Source organism: Tyto alba, unplaced genomic scaffold (genome assembly GCF_018691265.1).
Source record: "Tyto alba isolate M040663 unplaced genomic scaffold, T.alba_DEE_v4.0 Super-Scaffold_42, whole genome shotgun sequence".
NCBI classification, from domain to species: Eukaryota; Metazoa; Chordata; class Aves; order Strigiformes; family Tytonidae; genus Tyto; species Tyto alba.
Genome location: NW_024881318.1, coordinates 27,730,933 through 27,744,386, shown reverse-complemented (window position 1 = coordinate 27,744,386; position 13,454 = coordinate 27,730,933). Strand labels below are relative to the sequence as shown.

The 13,454-nt window shown below is 39.4% G+C and overlaps 1 protein-coding gene across 6 annotated transcripts in view; it reads right to left on the bottom strand.

Annotated features, from left to right (window-relative positions):
• MAST4 (microtubule associated serine/threonine kinase family member 4) overlaps positions 1-13,454 on the bottom strand; it is a 308,421-nt gene that overhangs the window by 7,052 nt on the left and 287,915 nt on the right. For all 6 annotated transcript variants that reach the window (XM_042804476.1, XM_042804477.1, XM_033009056.1 and 3 more), the window contains 8 exons: positions 13,279-13,391; positions 10,239-10,366; positions 9,904-10,136; positions 7,843-8,043; positions 4,795-5,024; positions 2,847-2,969; positions 944-1,080; positions 59-240 (listed from right to left, as the gene is read on the bottom strand). In XM_042804476.1, the coding sequence (XP_042660410.1) occupies positions 59-240; positions 944-1,080; positions 2,847-2,969; positions 4,795-5,024; positions 7,843-8,043; positions 9,904-10,136; positions 10,239-10,366; positions 13,279-13,391 (1,347 nt within the window). The remainder of the gene's footprint in view (positions 1-58; positions 241-943; positions 1,081-2,846; positions 2,970-4,794; positions 5,025-7,842; positions 8,044-9,903; positions 10,137-10,238; positions 10,367-13,278; positions 13,392-13,454) is intronic.

Sequence of the window (13,454 nt, the reverse complement as noted above, 5' to 3'; positions counted from 1 at the left end):
CAAGAAATAGATTACACTTCATGTCTTTTTCTTCTGCCCTTCACTCCTTCACACTCACCAGATGGAAAATCAGGAGTAGAGCGGTAGCTTGGGGTAGGTGATCTAGGAGATAAGCTGTGTGTTGGAGACCCAGGCAAGCTCTCCCCTGATGAAAGTGATCGGTTCAGGCAGGAGAAACTTCTGCTGGTGTGAAGAAGAGGAGAGGGCTGCTTGGCCAGCTTTTTGAAGAGAGATCTTCTCCTAGCATGAGAAGAGCATAGCATTAATCAGAAGTTAAGATGCACAGAAGATATTATTAACAAAGGCAAAACTCTTGCAAGCTGACATTGCTTCCCTCTCACATTTCCCTCAGAAAAGCAAATATTAAATCTATGTTTACATGAAAGCAAACTACACTGCAGAGCATGAAGTTTAGAAAATATCCTGATTTGCTAATAGGTGGGATAGATACTGTAACTAAACCTATTTGTACTAAACATTTACTCACTGTATTTCAGAAGCATTATCTCCTTATTTGTATAAATCTTAATTTTATTAATTCAAGAGCCAACCAAAACTGAATATCTATAAAGTACTAGCAATGTATTTACAAAATACACGTAAACTTATCATCAAACTAAAAATGCCCATAAGCTTAGCACTAGAAAGTCTAATTAAACAAGTACAAAAAGATAAACGAAATTAAGATGCAGCAACCTCAGTTATTGACTTTCTTCCTCATATCTATGGGTGTGCCATACAAAATTTTCAGGGGTTATTTTAACAGATCTAGTTTAGGCAAAACAGGATTGGAATGACCTGTTACAACCACAGGTTTTCATAGAAGGTAAAAATATGCAGAAGACAAGAGAAAGAACTGTATTAACTTCATATTTTAAATTAATTGTTATGTATATACACACAAAAGGAAACGTATTTTCCATGAAGCAAAAGGATTACTTACCTCTCTAAACTCTCCTTCTTCTTGGTTTTCTTACTGCGCCTGACCATTCGGCTCCTGCAGGTGTTTCGCCTGGCAGGTCCTGTCTTGATGGAAGTGTTTTCAAAAGGGGTTGTCGTTACTGAGACTTTGTTACCACTCTGTCAAAATGGAGAAGGAACCTTTAGGCGTGAGTAATACAAGATGACTCTGCCTTAAATTGAAACTATGCCACAAACATGAATGCAACAAGACACAACTCCAGCACCAGAGTAAGAGCTGGCAGTGTAAGGAACCCTATGCAGATGTTGCCAGGCTAACTTATGTCAGATAAACGATTACTGGAAAATTCTCAAATTCTGCCAAATTTCCTAAACTTCCTCCATTCCAGCTCCAGGACAAGAAGAAATTCCAGTAACTGTAGCTAGACAGAAGGAGACGAAGGATTGATCAGGACTGCAATTTCCAAGATGGAAGCTTCTACAGAAACATCCTATTTCCTCACAAAGAACAGCTATCACTGCACAGTGGTCCATACAGTGGCCATTCAGATCTCAGGACACCGACTATTACAATGATGAAACGGAGGAGAAAACTTAATCTTCATTACCAGTCCCAAATAATCATTTACCTTGTTCAAAAGAGATAACCAATACAAGTAAGTTAAACTTTTTAGGACTTTCTGCATGAACAGATGATTCAATCAATAAAACCAACTGGAAATATCTATGTTTTAAAAATCCCTACCTCCTGCCCAGAACTGTATACCACTACAGTGAACTTCTTTTCAAAGGAATACCAGTAGCCCAAATTAATTTATGATACAGCACATCTGGATAAAAAACAGTCTCTCCTTTTGAGTTTACTCTCGTAATTAGTGTGCAGGGTTGCCATATTTCTCTTTTTCTGTATCTGACACAGAAAACAATGCACACCCAACTGCCTAAAATTACAGAATTTTCTCTTGTACATTTGTTATAAAACCAGAAAATTTGGAAGTTCCTGCTGGTTTCAGAGAAGGAAAATAAAGACTTAAGGAAAAGTGTCTTTTGCATCTTTCATCAGCCCTCTATATCTCCCCATTTCTTCACTGATTTCCAATCTTCTTTTATAACTGACTACTCCCTTTGACAGGCAAAGGTCTGCATGTAACACCATATATTGTTAATAATAGGAAGTAACTATACAGCTGCCTAAAACAATCCTGATTTATGTTAGTATGTGCTGGAAAGATTACATAAAAACTGCTATGTGATAATCTACAGTGAAAATTTCATTAAAAAGGTCAGTTTTTTTGTTTATTCCTTTCTAAGGAAAAACTATAATTTTCTAATAGGATGGACCTCGGAAAACTCCACAAGAGAAAAATATGACAGATTATTAATAAAAGTCCAACTGCAGGATCAGAGTTTCTTTAAACAAAGAAGCTCTGTGGGACATGCCTGGCTATGTGAAAGACAGAAACCTTTTGGGCCTTAAGATTATGAAAGGCAAATTCCTGAAAAGTAGGTAAGAAAATTTTTCATATTCTTTGCTTCCACTTTTCCTCACTGATTTCACTTTAAAAGGAGAAGACGAGAGGTTATATCATCATCAAAAGCCTGAATTACCTGGTGAAGATAGGGGAATTCAAGAAAGTACTTGAAACTGTCAAATTTTTGAGACAGACATTTTTTTGTGTCAGTGCCTCAAACGTACTTCAGCTACCTCAACGGCCGTGCCAGTTCATTGGAGAGAAACTAAAAAAATCACAGCAGGATATATGAAGCCATTGACCTTTCTCCAGATTTGCACAATTGTAGCTCAGAGTTTGTACTTGAACCACCACAAAATCTGGTAACTAATCTCTGAAGGAAACAAACGTAACACTCCTCAATCCTTGGTAACAACAGCAAGCGCTTCTGTATCCCAGTTGTCCAAGAGTTACCTTTAACAACAATTCAATGACTTCTGTATGAACAAGACCATGCACTGGTTCTCCGTTGATATGAGTGATCAGGTCTCCAGCTTTTAAACCCGCTTGGTAAGCCACACCTCCTTCTTCCACATTCTGGAAATCAGAGATGAAGAGAATATACACAAAATGGCCTCCTGGTTAATCTTCATACTTTCAAGAGTAGGCTTTTTTTAATGAACTCTTTCTATAAAACCAGTTGGCAATGAAGAAAACTTACAGATACTAAGTTATATAAAGGAAGAAAAGAAACAAAATCAGACCAGTCATTTCACCATCAATTACTTACTCAAACTTTATACTTACACAGGGCCTGGAATGGTTTCAAAGTTGACTGAAACACTGCTTGTTGCCACTGGTATTAAGTAAGCTCTGTATAGCAGGGCAGTTTTCATGCATGATAAAGACAGGGCGATTCACTCCCCGTGGCAAAATTTTAGAATCAAATGAAAATTTTTAGCATGTGACAGCAAGAAATGTAATTAAGGTAGTGGTCACATGCAGTACCCTAGTCATGATAAAAGTTAACACGACCATATAGTTAAGGGTTGTTTTCATTTGGTTCAAATTCACCAGGCTGCCCAATATAGGGAACAGTGTGGCACAAAGGTGACGATGGACCAAAACAAACCAAATTGCAAGTTATTTTTATGGTTGGCTTGAATAAATTATTGTATTTTAAAATGAGCTTTGGAAGAGCTTTAAGTCATGCAGCCACTCATGAAGCCTATATAGTGCTTACAGAGCTTAAAAAGCCCAACAAACCTATAGTGTTTTGAAAAATTGCAAGGTTTGACTTTTACTGCAATGTGCCATCTTTTTCCCTTTCTATCATTGATGTGATGCTACACCAGTGGCAAGAAATCCATTTTTTTCGTTTATTCCATTATCTATCAAATGTACCCCATTCTCCAGATTCAATGTTCTCGATGGATTAACAGGTCTGAGAGGTAAAAAACATAAATGAAAAACGAGAAATACACTACCACACAAGTAGCACTGCTACTTCAAAACCCACAATACATATTTAAAACAAAGCACTGATCAAAACTTCAAAGCTTTTTATATATTTGTAATAAATTTTTCAAAATTATTTTAAGGTAGTTGAGATATTTTAGTTTATACACACACACACGCACATTATTTATGTATGTATAATACATAAATTATAGAAACCATAATTATAAACCTCAATTATAAAATAAATATATATTTGCATAGATATATATTTATTTTACAAACAAGGAGGTTGATAACTAATGAAATTCAAGAACTGATGTCTTGTTCTTTAGCCTCCCACTTCATTCAAATCAGTTGTGAACAGAGGATGAAAAACACATGATTTATTCAGAACAGTCTTTTTCCTGTGCCATAGAATCCTCGAAGGTGTTCACAATTCCAAACAATTTGCACATTTCTACACAAAAGGAAGTCAGTGCTTGCAATCAGCCTACTTGTGTCTAGTAAACACTGCTGACTTTCATGAATCCCCTAATGGATGCAGTTTAATAAACTCATGTATATTTTAACAATTTCTGTTTACAACCTCCTAGTTTTTCAGATACTGCCCTCTATCAAAGAGGGGCTGCACCAACACTTTGGTTTTCTAACCCACAGTATTCAGAACTTAGACACGGTGGTTCACAATTGCTAAACTTAACAAAAGTGAAAGTGACCCATGCAGAAGGTGAACATCATATGTTGGTACCGCTTCTGCCAAAGGTGGCTTGTGTTGTTCCTACAGTCAACATTGGTCCTGTGTACAGGCACTAATCTCATTTTAAGAAAACTGTTTGCTACAACATCAAGAGTTACACAGTAAGTCTCAACAAACAGATACCATAGGGTTAAAAAGCAAAAGCAAACACATCATTACAGTTTCCTGTGGCTGTATATAAGCAAAAAAATCTTATTCTCTTACCCAAACAATATGGTGCACGGTGTAGATATCGCTGTCCCCAACATAAACCCTGATTGCTCGGATGGTGAAGCCATACTTTTTTCCCGAACTGTGAATTACTATTGGTTGATGAGGACTTACAGTAGCAATTGATGAATCACGGCTGGGAGATGAATCCCGGGAGGATGAAGGATCAGATGACAGGGAATGAGGAGACATAGGACTTCCCAAAGGAGAAACACCAAACACATCTGGATGAAAAAAATCTGCCTATTAGACTACATTCTGAGCACACACAAATACAAACACAGAACAGGGAATTTGCTTAGTTTTGTAACACCTTTTTTGTCAAAATAGGTCATTGTCTTTGCATGAACACTCCTCCTCAATTGGTGTGTATCTTAGTGAATGAGAAGCTTAACCAACAACCAAATCTTATAATTAAATATCTTTCCCTGTAGTGTAAACTGTATTTTTTAATGCGAAGGTTAACTTGACAGACGTAGACTGCTTTTTTCCTTTTAGATAGGAAACACACACATTGCTAATTTCGAAAGAACAATTCTTGGCCTCTTCCTAACAAACCCTCATGAAAATAAAATGTTTGGTAAGCAGATGTTATTGTGAGAATACCCAAAACCATCTCCCAAATCATGCAGCAGTGCTAAACAAAGCTCTAGTTGGCTTTTTGGTTTCAGTTATATACAGATACAGATAAAGGCTACTGTAATTAAACCACAGTATTTAGTAGGTACGTAGGACAGTAACCCAATGCTTGTATCATGCCTCCATTTCTACATTCTGCTACATCATGTAAGACCAGAAGAACTTGCAATTATGGCTTAGTTTTTATTTCACTGTTTTGAAAGCACTATGTGCTCATGCTTGTGCAAATGTAAACACAATTGCAGCAGCTTAAAATGCACTTTGGTGACAGTTCTGGAAGAGAATGCAGCCCAGAAAGATTCTACATTTTGAGTCTGTACCAAGTCATGTCACGTGAGGGCAGATACTCTTTGACAGCAGAGGTGCTACTCCCTGGATACAAGGCATCAGAGGCTCCTTGAAATTGGTATCACTGGGTTAGTGCTGAAATCCCACAGAACAGCCAAGCCCCGAGGGGGCTGTCACTGTCACTCCCTGGCTCTGAAACATGCCCACATCCCCTGTCCTCTGCTTTCTGCTGCATGTGGGACATGTCCTGTGACTCTCAGATACATGACTCAGGTTGGGAACACTGGCCATCTATTGCTGTATTTTATTTAATGGATAAACATGAACAAGGTACATTTTTTGGACAGTATTAAGTACAGCTAACATGTAGGATTCTGGTTGATATAGATATAATGACAATGTTTTTAAGTGTAGGCAAAGCTGAGTTTGGATTTTATAGACCAATGCTGAGTTTAAACTGAAAGAAAGCAATAGCTTAATGAGCACAGTAACTCAGTCTATATGATCTCTGAACTTACCGATTTTTACTTGACAGCTGTGAATGAACTACTAGAATACAAACTGATGAATAACACTTAAGTGTTACTTGTTTGTGTAATTACCTGTATGTATAACATGCTCCTGTGATAGCTAATCTCAATAACTAGCATACACAACAGGCCCTTTAAAAGCAGAAAATATAACCATGGTGCTAACTGTTACAGGGGTATACCAAAACAACACTCATGACATATTGGAACAAATATTACTTGAAAGAAAGAGTCAACACAAGGAACAAGCTCCGAGTGTTTGCAAGCCACCTGCAGTTTCCAGTGTCAAAACTGCCCTGAATAGGCTGAGCACACTGTCACTATCTTTCTCATTGTAAAAAAAAGTAATCTTCAACTCTCTTATGCATCTTGTGACAATGTTCATTCACATTCGGATAGTATCACAGAAATGCTAAGTATTCTTTCCATTGTCACCTACTTGTCCTCATTCAAGCAGAGGCAAAATACTCTACATGAGACTCAGTATTTTCCTCTTGACTTGTTAAAAAATCCTCATAGTTAGCTGCTGGAATTACAGGTACTGCATAGGAAGCCTATGCTGTTCTTTAGACTGCGTGGTGAAGATGGGTAGAGTACAGGAGGTGAATCAAAAATTCCTGCAGTAATAGGGATCAGATGGCCTCTCCCCTCTCCAAGGTCTCCAAAACACATGCATAATAGCACAGTGTTTGCTCACGAAGGTATTAACGAGCACATAGGGCACATGTTCTTTACAACCCAAAGACAGGTGAAGTCTAAGAGGAGAGCCAGAACCAACTCTTCAACATTGTACAATTCTCCACTAGCCTGAGGACTCAAAGCAACCTGCTGAAGTTACTGTCAAAGAGAGCAAGTGCAGGGTTTAAGTTATTAGACCAGCAGATACTTAAATATTACGCCAAGGGTCTAAAAGCAGCATATGGCCAGTGTGCAAAGTTGAGATCTAAACCCACTTTTGGAAATAATCCCTCAAAGTTTGGGAAATTTGGACTTTGACTCTGAACTATTAAAAAGCAATGGTTTATCTGAAAAAACACAATACTACTGTTATAATTCCACTTACTTACAGAAATATTTCTGACCTGAAATTCTGAGCACTTCAGGTAAGGCAATGTAGTACAAACAGGAGCCTACATGCTATTTCTACTTTTGTGACACTTCTCCCCGGCTTATCATCTTTCCTTGTGGGAGATGGGAGAGAACTAATCAGGCTGAATGCACTGCTGTAACAAACAGCTAATTCTTGGAGCTGTACATGATGAACTACTTAAAACTTAAGCTACACCCTTACTGTAGGATGTGCCAAGGACAGACGCCTGCATCCTGCTGTGCGTGCACATGGTCAAACACAAAGAAGTCACCACTAAGCTATATTTTTGCCTGTCAGAGAAGGTCCCTCAGCTGTAACGCAACCACTGGAACTTGCTGATGAGATTGCACCATCTAGTAACACATGTGAACAACATGAGAAACGAAGAACTGTGACATGGAATCCATTCTGGACTTTCCAAAATTTTGCATTTACATCATAAACCATCAAGTATGTATAAATCATAAAATTTCAAATAAAAATATTTATCTCTACCTCCTGGGATCATGAGGGACAAAGCACTTGCAGAAAGGGACTTTGTGACTTTTCCAGAGATCTTCTTTTTCTCTGTGCTTTCCAATCGCTGACGAGCCATGTGAGATGCAACTTCACTGGGTGGCTTTGAGGAGTTATCTGTACTGTCCACACTCTCGCTTCTTCCATTTACCTGATCTAAATGCTCTGAAAAACTGCCCACTGTACAAAGAAGAAAGGATAAACACATTGAAGGAAAACTGGGGGTCAGGGATGTGAAATGGTACAATTGTGAGACAGGAATTTTTCTTTCTGTTAAAAAGTCTGTAACACAACATCACAGACATCTGTGTAATTCTTCCAGACTTACAGAATGCATAAATGTTAACTGAATTGAAGCAACAGCTTTTTCTAGTCACTGACTAAAGTAAAATAAGAGACAAAAGCTGAAGCAAGTCTGGTATCTCAATATGCAGCACTCACCTTAGAGAACTTGATTCTGTATTTATTTTTCATAAGAACTCCTCCTGAAGTAAATGTAAGGCTCTGATTCTACATAACTTGCTACCAGCTTAACAACTTTTCCAAAATCATTAAAACACTAAGTACAAGTTTATTTTTAATTATTATCTTTTGCTTTTATTCTTTTGGTGGTTTTCTACCACACAGGAGAAAGACACCTGGCATCACTAAACTCAGTATGAAAACCGCATTGGTATTAGCCTATCATAGGTAATGTGCTTCCACAATACGGAGTGGAAGGAGGACAGCAACGTTTCAAACAATGAAAAAAAAACATAAAGGCCTTGTGTCATGTGAAAAACTTGCATGGGATTTCTTCAAAAATTCACAGGGAACTTATATGACCTTATGAAACATGCACCAAGGGTAGGTCACCTGTTTAAAGACATAGCGGTAATTCCTAGTATTCCTTCAAGGTCACTGAATATCCTCTTGCTAATGGACCACAGAAAAATGAAATTACTCTTAAGTGTAACTGATAAGTGACAGAAGAGGTGCAGATGCTTTGAGTTATCACTGTGACTGCTGTGCTAATGTCAAGACCATAACACAGGACTGGGTGGAGTGAGCAAGACATGGGATACAGTGCAGTCAAGGTTTTAGACAAGGGACGGAGGTAGAAATGGCTGTACAGCTGGATGAGCCTGAGGAAATTTATTTTCCCAAAAATGGAGAGGAGGAAGGGGGAGGAAAATGCAGACTGTAAGGAAAATTATGGGTATAGGAACAGGAAGGAGTATCTTGAGAAAACTCAGTTAGGTACAGACGAGAAATAAACTGAAGTCAGGTTAAGTGTGTAGAGAAGGTAACTGGAGCCTATATATGAACAGTCTTAAGATTGACATAGGCCTAGATCTCCATTAAGTATCAGGTCTTCCAACAGTTATGCAAGTCTTCTCTGAAAGTACAAAGCCAGCAAGATGCTAGGGCCCTGGATCCTACTGAAATGCATGCAAATACTTGAGCTGGAAGAAGGAAATTAATTATTTAGGTAGGGAATGGTTTACAACACTCCCTTCTGGATTCCTAGTAACAAAAGTGACTTCCACAAGTCAAAGACAACCCTGTCAACTCTGAAAGGCATACATCATCAAGATGCCTTTAATTAAAATCACACAATGATGCAGCACAGAGTGTTAGAAAACAGCAATACAGATCAGTTAGAATGACTCCAGGATGATCAATCAAAAAAATCACCAACTTCAGAAATGTTGCTTAAAGCACTAAAAATAGTGCTTTAAGTGCTCAAGAGAACTAAGACTCCTTTCCTCCACAGCAGGATCTTGCAAAAGCTTTATGGATAAGTCACCATTTTATTCACTTGACTAGCAGTTCTCCAGTCAGTGGAGCAACACCAAATGTTGAAATTTCCAAAAATGTTGGCATTTTCCCATACATATTTTCATGAGATTTGAGCCCAAACCAGATCCCTTTTGTGATGGCTTTTTTAAAAAGCAAATCTGAAATACAGGACTTCTAAATCCATGAATGCTACTGCTAAACGAAGAAGGTCCACAACTGTTTATAATGTCATCAGTCAAGAGATCTACTGTAAATTACCTGATAACGTCGAGCTGCTGATCGTACTTGCTGGAGTGGTTACTTCAGGTTCATCTTGTGCTATTTCCTCACTGACAAATGACGGCTTTTCCTGTTCCTCCCGGGGTCCCACTAAGCCGGTGGAATCATCTTGTTCTCCTTCAGCTGATATGGCCAACTTTGGAAGCAAACCAGAACTGTGTCGCTGCCTGCTACTCTCAGTGTCAGAGGAGACAGACGTAGATATTTGTTGTCTGCATTAAAAATAAATGAATTCTCATGCAGTTATTGACATAAGCAGGCCTGCTACCTGGCTAGTAGGACATGGACCACTTCCAACACCACCTTCTACTTACATTTCGGAATATTCTGAACTCCAGCTTAAAGATTCCACAGAAGGCAATGTTACACCTTTTGTTTTGTCTCCTGCTTCTTCCTTCTCTTCACCTTGTATTTGCGTGACTCGATCTATGCTGCTAAAAACCTATTACAGACAAAAACCCCCAATTAATCACTGACATACTTGATATAAAAAGATATGCAGGAAAGCACATTTCAGGTTGTACTGTGCATGTTCTTAATGCTTATACAGTATTTCAGAGTGCAAATTTCAAAATTCTTGAGCCTTTTTAAATTTCCAGGAGTTTGAGTTCTTAAAGTGCTTTCCTATTTTGCTTCTTTGGCTTCTCACATACAGGGTCATGAATAAGGTCTCTTCTCATTATGAATTCATCAGCTTTATCCCCATTTCACTGTGTGAACCAAGAACATACGAACAAAGTCACAGTCTTGGGGTCTCTAGGTCACAGGATGAATTCACATCTTGGATTAATTCACAACCATAAAGCCAATCAAGGTTAAAAAGCCCTAACCATGTGATACTGACTTAATATCTACCAGTAAGGGGTGGAAAGCAGAAAAATTAATTTGAATTGACTTTGAAGTTAAGAATAAACTACTTGGCTAAAGGAAAATAGAGAAAAAAATAAGAAAAAATAAACTCTGGCCATTAGAAGTCTGTTGTTTGTTTAGCTGACAAATAGCACACAGAAATTGTCAGCTATGTGTTCTACACCCTGAGAGGCAGAGCTGGAGATGCAATGACATAACAACATTAACAAATAAAACTATTACTGTGGTACAGAGCTTTCAAAAGGATAGAAGTTCACAGAATCACAGAATGAGGCTGGAAGGGACCTCTGCAGATCATGTTATCCAACCTCCCTGCACAAGCAGGGTCACCTAGAGCTCGTGGCTCAGGACGATGTCCAGATGGCTTTTGAAGACCTCCAAGGATAGAGTCCATAACTTCTCTGGACAATCAGTGCCAGTGCTTGATCACCCTCACAGTGAAAAAGTGTTTGATTGTCTTCAGACAGAATTTGCTGTGTTTCTGTTTGTGCCCACTGCCTCTCATCCAACTTACCTCCAAAGAGACCGCATCATTTACCAGCATCTGCATTTGAAACATACTACCAAGTCAAAATAAGGAATTTATATAGAATGAGGATAACTATATACATGATTCCTGTCTCTGTTATTCCATGCTATCACAGATACAATACCTATGTGGTACTGCAGAACGAGAATAAAATCCACCAATTCATAAAGCATGACCTAGGACAAACAAGATACAAACACAGACTTTCCAAACACATGTGCTGGGTTTCTGTGGCAGGGTTTTTCGTAGTGGTGGCCCTCTGTGGGAAGCTTCCTGAAAGCTCCCCCAGCTCCAAGTCAGACCCACCTCTGGCCAGGGCTGAGCCAGTTAGCGATGGTGGCTGCACCTTTGCAGTAACATATTTAAGAAGGGGAACCTGAGTGAGGAGTTGGGACTTGTGAGGAAGAGTTACAAGAAGGACATGTATGCGAACACTGAGGTGAGTGAAGGAAGGAGAAGGAAAGGGGGGAGGTGTGCCGGAGCAGAGAGCCCCCCTGTATCCTGTGGTGAGATGGCAGGGCTGCCCCCCCCCGCCACCCATGGAGGTCACCGGTGGAGCAGAAGCCAACCTGAAGCCTGTGGAGAAGCCCACACCAGGACAGGCATCTGCACTTAAAGGAAGCTGGGACTCTTGAGGGGAGATGTGGCTCCATTGTTATGGCTGGGTGCTGGGAGGACGGCAGCACGCGGGGGGGACCCACGCCGGAGCAGCACGGGAACGGCTGCGGCCCGTGGGGAGGCCTCACGCCGGAGAAGGTTCGTGGGGAACTGTCTGCAGTGAGAGGGGAGCCCCGTGGAGCAGGGGAGGGGTGTGCGGCGTTCACCCCAGCTCCCGAGGGGGAAGGAGCGGCGAGCTGGCTGTGACCCCCATCCCCTGCCCCCTGCGCTGCTGGGGGGGAGGTAGAAAGATTGGGAGCAGAGCCCAGCCCAGGGAAGAAAGGAGGGGTGAGGGAGGTGTTTTCTGATGTAGAGATGCTTCGCACTGTCCCACCTTCTCTGTTAAGTGTCATGTTTCTTAGTGTTTGAATTAAAGTGATTTTTTTTTTTTTTCTCCTAACAGGTCTGTCTTTGGCCCTTGACAGTAATGGGTGAGCCACCCCTCCTTGTCCTTATCTGAATTCCTGAGTCTTTTTTGCTTCATTTTATGCTTTCCATTCCTGAGGGGGGGAAGGGGTGAGTTGTGTGGTGCTCAGTTCCCTCTGAGCTCAAACCATGACAGTACCTTTAAACAGTTCCTAAAGCAGATTAAAGACATTTTTAAACGGAAACCTTTTGAAAAATCACTGCTGGATGTTATGTTAAAACTAAAAGCACGCTCATCAGGCATTCCACTTCCATTACTTCCTGCCAATTTACCCTCCACAGTCCAGCTCTTATCTCAACTACCAAAGTACACCACCATTTGGACAGTCAGCTTTACCTTCAATTCACAGCATTCAAGTCACTCCCTCAAACTCACATCTCTCCTTGACCAAAACACATGCTAGCTATATACTTTGCTTTTTCTCTCCTATCTAATGTGATTTAATTAATAGCTACTATAGGTTATAACTGTAATTTTTGTTATGCTATCACCTGCAAGATACCCAGGAAACAACTGGAGCAACCTGCAAACTAGGTACAAGGAAACCAATGTAAAGAACATGCATTAGCATTTAACAGAAGAGTTTCCCTAAACTTTCTCTTATGCTATCATGAATTTCTATAGAAAATACCAACCTATTTATACTGATTTCTAGTACCTTCTTGAGGGTTCAAGAAATAATTTTCCTACAGAATCTTCCCATGTTTTGATTTAATGGTATTCATTTAATTGTTGATCAATTTCAGTTAACATTTCTTAAAGAAAGAATGTCCTATACATCTCTTCCATATTTAACATTTCCAAACTCTATAAAAGTAGCAAAATGTTTATGCACACAATACATACTAATTTTACAGCAATTTTTACTTACTTTTGAAAATCTGTGTGAACATGAGGAAAACTGTCTTATCTCCAAATTAAAATCTTCGTCATTGGTATCATCTTCTTCCTCAGTTTCCAAATGGTGGTATTTCTCAGAACGAGCTATAGAGAAGGGAAATAAAGTATCTGAATCTATTGGGAAGAGTAGGCATCAAGATGTAATAC